General features: G+C 37.9%; 1 protein-coding gene and 1 pseudogene across 7 annotated transcripts in view; one reads left to right on the top strand and one right to left on the bottom strand.

Moving 5' to 3' along the window:
- The window catches only part of ZMYM4 (zinc finger MYM-type containing 4), a 171,301-nt gene that overhangs the window by 64,059 nt on the left and 94,433 nt on the right, over positions 1–12,809 (top strand). For 5 of the 7 annotated variants that reach the window (XM_059046581.2, XM_067011728.1, XM_067011747.1 and 2 more), the window contains exon 2: positions 12,574–12,619. The exons of the other annotated variants lie outside the window; for them this stretch is intronic. In XM_059046581.2, coding sequence (XP_058902564.1) covers positions 12,574–12,619 — 46 coding nt within the window. The remainder of the gene's footprint in view (positions 1–12,573; positions 12,620–12,809) is intronic. 7 annotated transcript variants of the gene reach the window in all.
- Positions 3,097–3,223, bottom strand: LOC131747314 (U2 spliceosomal RNA; annotated as a pseudogene).

Raw genomic sequence — 12,809 nt, 5'->3', positions numbered from 1 at the left:
GAGAATCTATACTCTGTCTATATTTGGTGATAAATATTGTCCATTTTATTTATTAGGTTTTTTTAGCTATTTGAACAAATGTCTTTTCCATTAAAATATGCATGTTAATTAAGCAGTGAAATGATACATTCTGTGAATCTTTAGTAATACATTTCTGTTGTCTGAGTTCAGTATAATTCTGAATATGAAATTAATTCAGTTGCTTCATTTCATAGAATTATGAATTTGTAAAATCCAGCTTACTTCAGTTGTTTCTTTTGTTTTTAAAATTAATTTTTGGCTGCATTGGGTCTTCGTGGCTGCGTGTGGGCTTTTCTCTAGTTGCGGCGATTTGAGGCTACTCTTCGTTGTGGTGCGTGGGCTTCTCATTGCAGTGGCTTCTCTTGTTGCGGAGCATGGGCTCTAGGCACGCGGGCTTCAGTAGTTGTGGCATGCGGGCTTAGTAGTTGTGGGTCGCAGGCTCTAGAGCGCAGGCTCAGTAGTTGTGGTGCACGGGCTTAGTTCCTCCGCGGTATGTGGGTTCTTCCCGGACCAGGGCTCAGACCTGTGTCCCCTGCATTGGCAGGTGGGTTCTTAACCACCAGGAAAGTCCACTTCAGTTGCTTCTAATTATAACTCTGGTTTTCTACATAGCACTTAAAAAATGCTACTAATAAGGTGTGCTGACAGCACACGAGATACTAATTATACTAAGAATACTTATAGTAAGTTGATAGTGAGTCAGTGTTGTTTTGTTGGAGAAATCAAGCCTATTTAAGTTTTAGTTCATGTCAAAGTAATTTTAGTGGAAATTATTATTATATTTTACTTTACATAAATTTTAGAATGATTACAGATGTGAAAGGAGTATGGATTTGATTCCATTTTAAGGGAAGACTTGTCAATATCTTAAGTCATTTAATTGGGAAAAAAGCACCTAAGGAGAGAGAGTGAGGTCTACTTTTTTAGTGTCTTCATCAAGTTTTCAGTCTCCGTTACACCAGTTTGAGTTTTTAGTTTATGCCTAGCTTGAAGTGAATTGTGAGCATCAAGTTTGAGAGTTTGGAGAGAACTTTTAGGATATTGTAGACCAACTTCATTCATTTATATGGGTTGAAGGATTTGAGCCCCTGAAGATTTAAGTTTCTAGCTTAAGGACTGTTAGTGAATTAGTAGCAGAGCAGCATCTAGAAAGAAATTCTACTGATGCTAACAGTCTTTATTGAGACCTGTTATATATTTGACAGCAAATATTTTCCACATCTAACTACATACTTAACATTTTGTTTTCTCTGTACAGTCAGTCTTCACTTTGCAGACTTCTGATATACTAGAATTTCTGTTGGTATAGTTTAGTTAAAAAACACCAGTCACCTAACAGCACAGTTCAGCTGTCATTTACCATGGTATGTTAACTGTGAATAATTGTGTAGTGTATAAACTTGGATGCTCGCTCTACAGTTCACAGATCACTACATATATCAATAGATGCCCATCATAATTGGTGACCAGTCACATTACTTCTCTCAAAGTCTGTTGGAGGTTGGTCACTGTGCGTCTCTTATTCATTTTTTGTACAGATAGCAAAGTGTACAGATGTGTTACCTCCTTGTTTTCCAATGATAAATTCATGTGACATTTTACAAAACTGGACAATCAAAGGAGAGAGTTGACCAGCAAAGATGGAAGTTCATCAAAGAAATGAAAGGTGATAATACTAGATCTGAAAAATTGGATGTTATAGAACATTTGAAAATAGTGGCAGGTAGTGAAGATAGGACAAGTACTTTTCCTGTATGAAGGTTTGGTATGAACTGTATTGAAAACATGAGATGAATATAAAAAATAAGGTAAAATTGCTTCAACATCATATAGTTTAAATTGTAATAGAAACATCTCAATCACTTTGGCTAGCATTCATGCCAAGCTGCATTGAAAGAAAACTAATTACAAGGAGACTGAAAAATTTTCAATACCAGTAAAGGCTGGTTTCATTTCAGAATCAGCATGGATTAAAGCTGCTAGAGCAGATAGGGATGCTGTTGAGAATTTTACTCCCAGATTCCAAAGATTAGTTGAGCAAATAATTGATCATCAACTATTTAATGTGGGATAGGTCTGTTTTGGAAGGCAGTCTCATCAGTAATTTATGTGATGGAAGACATAGGATCATGAAGTGGTCATAAGGTGGAGAATATAGATATAAGGTCTGAGGAACTTAGTTAAGGCAAATTTATGAACATAAATGAAGAAAAGTGATTGTGACAGAAAGGGTGAAGATGTGTCAGAGGAAGTGACTGGTAAAAATATCACGTTAAAGGAACACTTGGAAGTATATGACAAGATTGAAAGGGCAAAGGATAAAATGTTGCGTGTCCAACCAAACTTGGAAAGATTTATGACATTTTTTGCCAAGGCTTGGAAGACATACTTATTCTGTATCATAAGTTGTATGAGGAAAAGAAAGAGGTAAGCACTGTCTTACTTTCTTGGTAAGGTTTTTACAAAGAAAATACTGATTCTCAATGTTTCTTATGTTTTAAATTATAAAATAGTAAATATTACACAGTATTCTTCATTTCTCTATACATTTTAACTGACAGTAAAAGAGTCTGAAACAGAACAATGTAATTTTTTCCCTTTGATTATTCAGATTGCTTTGCTTGATTTCAGATTGCTAAGTCATTTTTATGGTCCCGCACTACAGTGCAAAGTGAGCACTTCCTGTATAAAAAGTATGTTTTTCCCATAGGAAATTTGTTATATTTTCCAAGTTGATAAAATGAGTATAAAGATTATCAATATGAATAAATTTGAAGCTTTAAGTAAAGGATGTTTGAATTGGAGTAGCAATAGGGAAAAAAGACTAGCATTACAGTTGTGGGGTTGAGGGAAGAGGATTGGACATTTAATTTGGAGTGGTCTGTCGCAAGCATAAAAACTATTTGACGCTCCTGCTTAATTTTTGAGATTCTTACAAATTTTAAAGTAAACTTAGGATGTTTAAGTTTTTAATATAAAATGAGTTTTAAATACTTATTAACTAGTAAAAGTAATTATTTTGTTCAGCCAACATTTATTGATCTTCTCTGTGTTAGGCATTGTTGTTGTAGATGCTAGGCTTACAGCAGTATGGAACAGACACAAATCTCTCTAGACTAGAATATACTTTAACTTTCTTGCTGCTTTGAACTGATAAGAACAGATACTACACTTGATCTTAGCCAAAAGGCCGAGAAATGATTCCCTGCTTTGAGAAATGTGGAATCTCTAATTCTTTATGAGTCTTGATTTCATTTAGGTTCTGTTGAAAGAAACTAACTAGATTATTTTTACTTTTTGTAAAACTTTAAAGGCTTTTATGTAGACAGTGTTTATTGTTCCTTTTTTAGATAGTCTCCAAAATGGAGTTAAAACTCCAGGTTTATATAACCCCTGTCAATGGGATATTTCATGGTACAGCTTCAGAGATGTGGATGGGTACTTTATTTCTTATAGAATCCCTAACTTGGGAGTAAAGCTTTTATAGTTGCTGTCATAGATGCATCTGTAGGTGTAGAGCTGGGAAAGAGTTGTGAATTCTACCTTGTTCAGGATGTTGGATGTTTGTGGATTATGTGAGATTATGGCATCATTAAAAAGTTGTAACTTTAGTTTAGGCATGAAGGCTGAGTAGGTATTAGCTATTGATTTAAGACTGGAGAAGCTTCAACACTGCACAGTGGTCTAGAGAAATTAAACTACGTCATGGATTGGGTGAGCTATAGGTCATTAGCTAGAACATTTGCTTTGGGGATGGGGACGTAATGGGTATATGAAGGCAGGAAAAAATGAAGCAGTAGAGGAAGTAGGGCCAGATTGTGGAGGGTCAGACGTTTGGGCTTTTTTCTGGAGAGCCTTTTTCACAGCTCTATGTGTGTACTTTTAAACTCTCAGTACCTCCATTTCTTCACCTACAAAATAAGAGGTGTTAACTGTACTTACTTGATGAGATTTTGAGGAGGTTAAGTTGAATTAAGTCATGTAAAGTGCTTGAAAAAGACCAGGCACAGGGTAAGGTTCTTGCTAAGTATTGACCACTAGTCATTATGGTTTGTGAACCATTGCCTCAGGTAATCTAAAATATTCTGTAATCAGGCAGTTGATAGAAATGATAATCACAGATGGTTAATAACTATATAGAAAGATTCTTCAAAATTTCATAAATGAAAATGAAAACAATTAAATGTAAATAAAACAGCAAAATGCAAATTTAAATGAGATAACATCTGTTTCCTACCAAATTGAGGATGATGAATAAAACTTCATGCCAAGTGGTGGAAAAGTTCTATGATACTATATTTGGAAAAAATATCTGATCACAGAACTCTTTTTTCCTTAGGGCCCCTTGAAGGTTTTGCATAACAAATACTAAGAAATGCAAAGTTATGATATTCACTTTATATAAAAGATATTGAGAGATTATACAACACAATGTGCTAGGGCCTATAGGTATCCCACGATAAAAAAGATTTCTCTAGAAAGTGATACTGACACATACATAAGTTAACTGTGCCACAAGTGACTGTAAATGAAATATGAATCAAGTGCTACAGAGAAGGAGTCAAGAATTCTAAATGGGTTATCAGAAAAGGCCTTTATTGAAGAGCTGTATTTTAAAGAAGCATTGGAGAGAATTCCCTGGTGGTCCACTGGTTAGAACTCCACGCTTTCACTGCTAGTGGCTCCGATTCAGTCCCTGGTTGGGTAACTAAGATCCTGCAAGCTGTGCGGCACGGCAGAAAAAAAAACCACAAAAAAACCCAGCAGTAGCATTGGAATTTTATCAGGTAGTCATTCCCAGTAGAAAGAAAGCAATATGAGAATGGTATGATGAGAACTTTGGGTAGGAGTAAGAAATAACCTTACTCCATAGAGTAATTGTTTTCAGAACACGAATCTTCCTTCTTGCCATCTTCTTCAGTTTTTTTTCTTAGGATAAAGTCCAGTGTCTAAACATGACTAATACTTAGGGTGACCAAACTGAGACTTTTTTTTCTTTGCTTTTTGTTTTTGGCTGCACCCTGTGACATGTGGGATCCTAGTTCCCCGACCAGGGATCAAAACCTGCGCCCCCTGCATTGGAAGCAGGGAGTCTTAACCACTGGACTGCCAAGGAAGTCCCAAACTGAGACACTTTTGAGAGTGAAAGGGAGCACATTAACAGTTACATGGGGATGATAGGCCTAAGCTGAGATGCTTTCGGCTAACTGGAATATGTGGTCACCCTGTCTGTGAAGAATGTCCAGTGTTTGGCCCATGATTTGTCATCAGCTTTATTTTACAGTGCTGACCTGCTTTACTCCCAGAATTCTTACCCACCTAATCTTGCTGTTTTTTGAATTCTCTGTTTTTTCTCCTGCTAAGAACCTTTACATTTGCTGTTCTTTTCTTGAATCTTTTCTCCCATCTTTTCATCTCTTTTAATTCTTAGTTATCCTTCAGATCTTGAATTACGGAACAGTGTTTCTTTGTCTTTCCTGATCTCCTGTATAGGTTAGCTCATCATGGAGAGTAGTGGTTTATCTAAAACCCTAAGATGTGTTAGAAATATAAATGATAGTTCTTACTACTGATCAGTTGAAGAGAATGGAGGAAAAGTTTTGAGAGTTCTTGTTTGACTTCCAGGGTGTTGGGGCTCCTACTAAAATGAAAAAAGGTGAAAAGAGTAGGTTTTAGAGAAGAAGATGCTGAAGCACATTTGATAGTTTTTAGTATCTGCTTAATCATTGAAAAATCCACCTTCAACTCCCTGAACTATTTTACAGCTATTGGTCTATTGTTTAGTTTTCATTGAATAAGTTTATCATATAAACTCTCAAATTGTTATAAATATTAAAACCAGTTTGAGAAAAGTGTTTATGGTATTAGGCATTCTAGCAATTATGTCCAGGGAATTTGTGAAGTTGTATGGAGGATCAAAGAGAAAATAAACTTTTTTAAAATAAAAATTATTGGTTTAGGATCCAATAAGTTTCTTTTTTTAAAAAAATTATTTTATTCTTGGCTGCATCGGGTCTTAGTTGTGGCACGTGAGATCTTCATCGCGGTGCGCAGGCTTCTGTCTAGTTGTGGTGCGTGAATTTTCTCTCTCTAGTTGTGACATGTGGGCTCTGTAGTTTGCAGCATGCGGGCTCTCTAGTTGAGGCACGTGGGATCAGTAGTTGTGGCATGTGAGCTTAGTTGCCTCATGGCATGTGGGAACTTAGTTCCCCGACTAGGGATTGAACCTCCATCCCCTGCATTGGAAGGTGGACTCTTTACCACTGGACCACCAGGGAAGTCCCAGTAAATTTCTAACTGTGATTTTTTTTTTTTTTTTTTGCCACACCACGTGGCATGTGGGATTAGTTCCCTGACCATGGATCAAACCTGGGCCCCCTGCAGTGGAAGCACAGAGTCCTAACCACTGGACATCCAGGGAATTCCCTCTAACTGTGATTTTTTTTAACGTTTAAATTTTTTTCTGCAGGTGGCTCTGGGTGGTGTTTATCAATTCACAGTATATTGGGATTTTTAATTCCTCCAGGGTGAGGGAACTTGAATGTTCTGTTTTGTAAGTAAAAATATACTTTATCCCCAGTGCTTAATATTTGAAATACAGAGGGTTGAAACATTTGCCCAGTGCCTTCCTTTTGTTTTAAGCAGTGGACACATTTTTACAAGTGAAATGTTGTAGTGAACCCTAATTTTTAAAACAAGGGAAGGTATCTTTTACTAGTGTAATCATATTGCTCACATTTACTGTATATTTACAATTTGCTAAGTACCATGCTAAATGCTTTTCATTTAATCATCCTAACAATCCTGGAAAGTGTAAGTATCACTATATTTTGTGGATAAAGAAATTTGAAAGTAAAAACCTCTTAAAGTTATTTATTTTATAAGTTTAAATATGAACAGTTATATGTTTTGAATGGGTAGAACCTATGAGACTATTTTGATAACTAAAAATGAACCGGTAATTTTTTGTCTTAATGTCTATATTCATTTATTTTTTAAATTTTAATTTTAGGTTTTATAGTGAGAAAATCCTTGCCCATACAAAATATTTATTATGGATTTTAAAAAATATTTATTTATTTGGTTGCACCAAGTCTTAGTTGCGGCAAACGGGCTTCTCAGTTGTGACTCCAGAGCTCCTTAGTTGTGGCATGTGGGCTTCTCAGTTGTGGCATGCGAACTCAGTTGCAGCATGCATGCGGGATCTAGTTCCCTGCATTGGGAGCTTGGAGTCTCATCCACTGCGCCACCAGGGAAGTCCTGAAGTCAGCTTGGCTTTTTTTTTTTTTTTTTTGCGGTATGCGGGCCTCTCACTGTTGTGGCCTTTCCTGTTGCGGAGCACAGGCTCCGGACACGCCGGCTTAGCGGCCACGGCTCACGGGCTCACGGGCTCAGCCGCTCCGCGGCATGTGGGATCTTCGCGAACCGGGGCACGAACCCGTGTCCCCTGCATCGGCAGGCGGACTCTCAACCACTGCGCCACCAGGGAAGCCCCAGCTTGGCTTTTAAGTCCAATTAAATCTTTCAAGAAACTTGAGTGATGAGTAGTACATTAATTTCAAAGCTAAATTACTATATGTATCTAATTTCTTATTTATAAATATACAGGTTGGACAAGAAGCACCCAAACACATTTAGTGAAATCACTATATTGTAACAAAGTTAAGTCTTATTACTTTTACATTTGTTGTCACCCCATTGGTGAGATTATAGGCCAAGCAGGTGTTCTGGAGTCCTGATGGAGTCCATAATTGAGAGTGATGTTAGTGTTACCTGCTTGTGCAATGTTAAGTGAGTAGTCACCAGCAGGTTTGAATTAAAACAAATAAAAACTCAAAAAAACACACAACCCAATCAGAAAATGGGCAGAAGATCTCAATAGACATTTCTCCAAAGAAGACATATACATGGTCAACAGGCACATGAAAAGATGCTCAACGTCGCTAATTATTAGAGAAATGAAAATCAAAGCTACAATGAGGTATCACCTCACACCAGTCAGAATGGCCGTCCTCAAAAAGTCTACAAATAATAAATTCTGGAGAGGGTTTGGAGAAAGGGGAACCCTGCTACACTGTTGGTGGGAATGTAAGTTGGTACAGCCACTATGGAGAACAGTATGGAGGTTCCTTAAAAACCTAAAAATAGAGCTACCATATGATCCAGCAGTCCCGCTCCTGGGCATGTATCTGGAAAAAAACCCATAATTTGAAAAGATACATGCACCCCAGTGTTCACTGCAGTACTATCTACAATAGCCAAGACATGGAAGCAACCTAAATGTCCATCAACAACAGATGAATGGATAAAGAAGATGTACATATATACAATGGAATATAACTCAGCCATAAAAAAGAATGAAATAATGCCATTTGCAGCATCATGGATGGACCTAGAGATTATCTTACTAAGTGAAGTAAGTCAAAGATAAATATCATATGATATCACTTACATGTGGAAACAAAAAAAATGAAACAAATGAACTTATTTGCAAAACAGAAAGAGACTCACGGACTTCAAAAACAAATTTAAGGTTACCAAAGGGGAAAGGTGGGTGGGAGGGATAAATTAGGAGGTTGGGATTAATATACATACTACTATATATAAAATAATCAACAAGGACCTATTATATAGCACAGGGAGCTCTACTCAATACTCTGTAGTAACCTATATGGGAAAAGAATTTGAAAAAGAATAGACATGTGTATATGTATAACTGGGTCACTTTGCTGTACACCTGAAACGCAACATTGTAAATCAACTGTACTCCAATATAAAATAAAAAAAAAAATTTAAGAAGAAAAAAACAACAAAATCAAAAGGAGTCAAAGATAGACTCTCCCTTTATTGATGCTCTGCCTTATCAAGAAGTTCAAATACATAAAGAGGTTAGCACTAAAATGAGGTAACCTCATCACACAGGAAATTGTACTTGAGGGACTTCATTGTATTAAACATATTATTTATTTAACACATTTGAATGTATATTTTAAAAATTACTCTTTAAAAAATACTGGTATATGCCCACGTAACATCTCCCTGTTAAACTTGTTTCAGTAGTGCCTTTGGTTTTTAATACCTAAACTTCATAGAAGTATTTTTCTCAATGTGTTTTTAAAACAGCTTAATAGAGATGTAATTCATATGTCATGCAGTTCACCCATTTAAAGTGCATTCAGTAGCTGTTAGTATTTTCACAGTTGTGCAGCCACATCAATGTTAGAACATTTTCATCACCAGAAAAAGGAAAGGCAGTATTGTACAAAAAGTGCATTATCTTCAAACACTTGGATCCACTTCTTTTTTTTCTTACATATTTTAATTTATTTTTATAATTTTTGTTGGAGTATAGTTGCTTTACAGTGTTGTGTTAGTTTCTACTGTACAGCAAAATGAATCAGCTATACATATACATATATCCCCTCTTTTTTGGATTTCCTTCCCATTTAGGTCACCACAGAGCACTGAGTAGAATTCCCTGAGCTGTACAGTAGGTTCTCATTAGTTATTTGTTTTATATGTAGTATCAATGGTGTATATATGTCAATCCCAATCTTCCAATTCATCCTACCACCCTCGGATCCCTTTCAGTGCAGCAAGTGCTTTCATTCTTTGGCTTGCAGAGTCACATCTCCCATTTGCCTTTTAGTCTAGAGCATAACTCATTGAGTGGAATGGTAGGTAGAATGACCTTTACTATTTCTTTTCTTTGCTTTCTTTTTGTGTTCATATCATTGAATTCAGTTATGTTAAATGTGTTTAATGAATCACCTGCACTATAATTTTTTATTTTCTCTTTTTGTTTGCTTTTGGAAACTCTGAAATTTCACCAGGATGTATCTTCTTTTTCGCTTTCTCTTTGTTATTTGGTGGACCCATTCAATCTCAAATATTCATTTATTTAGTTCAGGGAAATTTTCTTCTGTTATTTCACCTGTCTATTATTCTCTTCTTTGGATTTGCCTTTGAGATTTCTTTTACACCTAATCATTTAATTTTCCATGTTTTCAATATAAAATATCTTCCAACTCTTTGACTTTTTGTTTTTTGGAAACTGATTGAGAACTCTGTCGTTAGCTTGTCCAGTAAGATTTTTATTTTTGCTGCCATTTTCTTGTTTCCAAATATTTTCTTATGTCTCCTTTTCATGGCCCATCTAAATATTTTCTCATGTTTAGTTTTTTGTATCAGTAGCCTCTCAGATATCTCAGATACCACTTAAAATATTTTTTAGAAGTTTGTTTTCTGTAAATTGTTTCCTTCTGGAGTGGTTATTCTGTTAATTCACCTTGAGCCTTCTCTTTCCCATAGTTAATTTATTTCAGAAACCTGGGATCCTCAGTCGTCTGTCTGTTCACATTTATGAATGTTAGCTAGCTGTCGTGTTGTGTTTCATCTGTAGTTATGTATATAGCTAGGTAGTTCTTTTTTCCTGAAGTCTTTTCCTTGAATGGGGAGATTCACTCTGTAGCTTAGTAGGCAAGGTATATCACAAAGCTGACTTGCTTCTGTTTTTGCCTCATTGATGAGTAGTAGGTAGAGAAGCAGGAGGTTGGAATGCTTGAACTTGCCAGAGTGAGGAGACCTTTAAAGACTAGGAGTAAGACCTGCTAGTAGTGTCTTTATTAGCTTCTGGGTGGAGTTGCTGCTGCTTTACTCCCCCTCCACCTCCCCGTGTCTGTTTTAAAGGCCTGATATTACGTCAGACTTGGCTCTGCTTCTGTCTTGGGCCATAACATACTGAAAAAGGAACCATTCCTGTAATGTGGCATACTTTCATTTAAAGAGAAGCAGAGGGACTTGCCTGGTGGTCCAGTGGTTAAGAATCCATCTTGCAATGCAGGGGGACTCTGGTTCGATCCCCGGTTAGGAAACTAAGATCCCACATTCCACAGGGCAACTAAGCCTGCACACTGCAACGAAGAGCCTGAGTGCCACAACGAAAGATCCCGTGTGCTGCAACTAAGACCCAACGCAGCCAAAAAATAAATAAATATTAAAGAGCAGATTTCTGGCTTTAACCTAAGATCAAAACCTATTGATACTGGTTGTTCTGTTCAGTTTTTTAAAAAATTAATTAATTTTGGTTGCGTTGGGTCTTCATTGCTGCACACGGGCTTTCTTTAGTTGCCTCGAGTGGGGGCTACTGTTTGTTGAGTACGCGGGCTTCTCATTGCCGTGGCTTCTCTTGTTGCAGAGCACGGGCTCTAGAGCGTAGGCTCAATAGTTGTGGCTTGCAGGCTCTAGTGCACAGGCTCAGTAGTTGTGGCACACGGGCTTAGTTGCTCTGCAGCACGTGGCATCTTCCCGGACCAAGGCTCGAACCCGTGTCCCCTGCATTGGCAGGCAGATTCTTTTTTTTTTTTTTTTTTTTTTTTTTGCTGTATGTGGGCCTCTCACTGTCGTGGCCTCTCCCGTTGCGGAGCACAGCCTCCGGACGCGCAGGCTCAGCGGCCACGGCTCACGGGCCCAGCCGCTCCGCGGCATGTGGGATCCTCCCAGACCGGGGCACGAACCCGCGTCCCCTGCATCGGCAGACGGACTCTCAACCACTGCGCCACCAGGGAAGCCCGGCAGGCAGATTCTTAACCAATGCGCCACCAGGGAAGCCCTGTTCTGTTCAGTTTTCATTAGAAGTTTTACATAGTTCTTAATAATAAGTGTTATTAGTAAGTTCTCAGTAAGTGTTGGCTGTGTTTTTTATTATTATTACAAAAGTATATGATCCTCTGTATTTTGTGATAGAAAAGTGATTTTTGAAAAATAAGTACCTTTTTTTTTTTTTTTTTTTTTGCGGTATGTGGGCCTCTCACCGCTGTGGCCTCCTCTCCCGTTGTGGAGCACAGGCTCCGGATGCGCAGGCTCAGCGGCCATGGCTCCCGGGCCCAGCTGCTCCGCGGCATGTGGGATCTTCCCCAACCCCGGCACGAACCTGTGTCTCCCGCATCGGCAGGCGGACTCTCAACCACTGCGCCACCAGGGAAGCCCAAAGTACCTTTTTTGAATCACTCTTTTGTACACCTGAAACACTGTGAACCAACTATATACTTCAGTTTTTAAAAAAACCTTAAAAAAATAAAATAAGTAGCCTTTTTTTTTTTTTTTTTTTTTTTGTGGTACGCGGGCCTCTCACTGCCATGGCCTCTCCTGCTGCGGAGCACAGGCTCTGGACGCGCAGGCCCAGTGGCCATGGCTCACGGGCCCAGCTGCTCCACGGCACGTGGGATCCTCCCAGACCGGGGCACAAACCCGTGTCCCCTGCATCGGCAGGTGGACTCTCAACCACTGTGCCTCCAGGGAAGCCCGTAGCTTTTTTATAGTGAGGGCGTGTATTTATGTCTTCATTTTTGGGTTGTGGGCTTTGGCCTGAGAACCCTTTTATTCATTCTGAATTTTACTTTACTCTGTTTGGTGGTGGTTTTGTTTATGTTGTTGTGAATTCATATACTTTGGGTTGAAGATTACAGCTCTAAGGAGAGCAAGGAGGGACACTAAAGGGCATGAATGAAAAATATGATAATAATGTTACTTTTTCTTTTTTTGCTTTTTCAGTTTGAGCAGAAAACTGGTGCAGTTTTTGATGAAATTGTAGAGAACTGTAAGTACCGTTCTAGAAAGAAACGAATCATGTCTTTGGATAGATAATAAATATGTCTAGAGAAAACAATCTATAACAGTGGTTAGTTAGGGCTAATTAATGTGATGGTCCAATTTGATTTAAGTTTAGATCTTATCACACCCTGTTAGTATTTTAATAAAGTTAATCTGAATTGTAAGAATCTTACTCT

This window comes from Kogia breviceps, chromosome 1 (genome assembly GCF_026419965.1).
Source record: "Kogia breviceps isolate mKogBre1 chromosome 1, mKogBre1 haplotype 1, whole genome shotgun sequence".
Taxonomy (NCBI): domain Eukaryota; kingdom Metazoa; phylum Chordata; class Mammalia; order Artiodactyla; family Physeteridae; genus Kogia; species Kogia breviceps.
The sequence above is the reverse complement of the archived record's forward strand: the minus strand, read 5'-3'. Positions and strand labels throughout refer to the sequence as shown.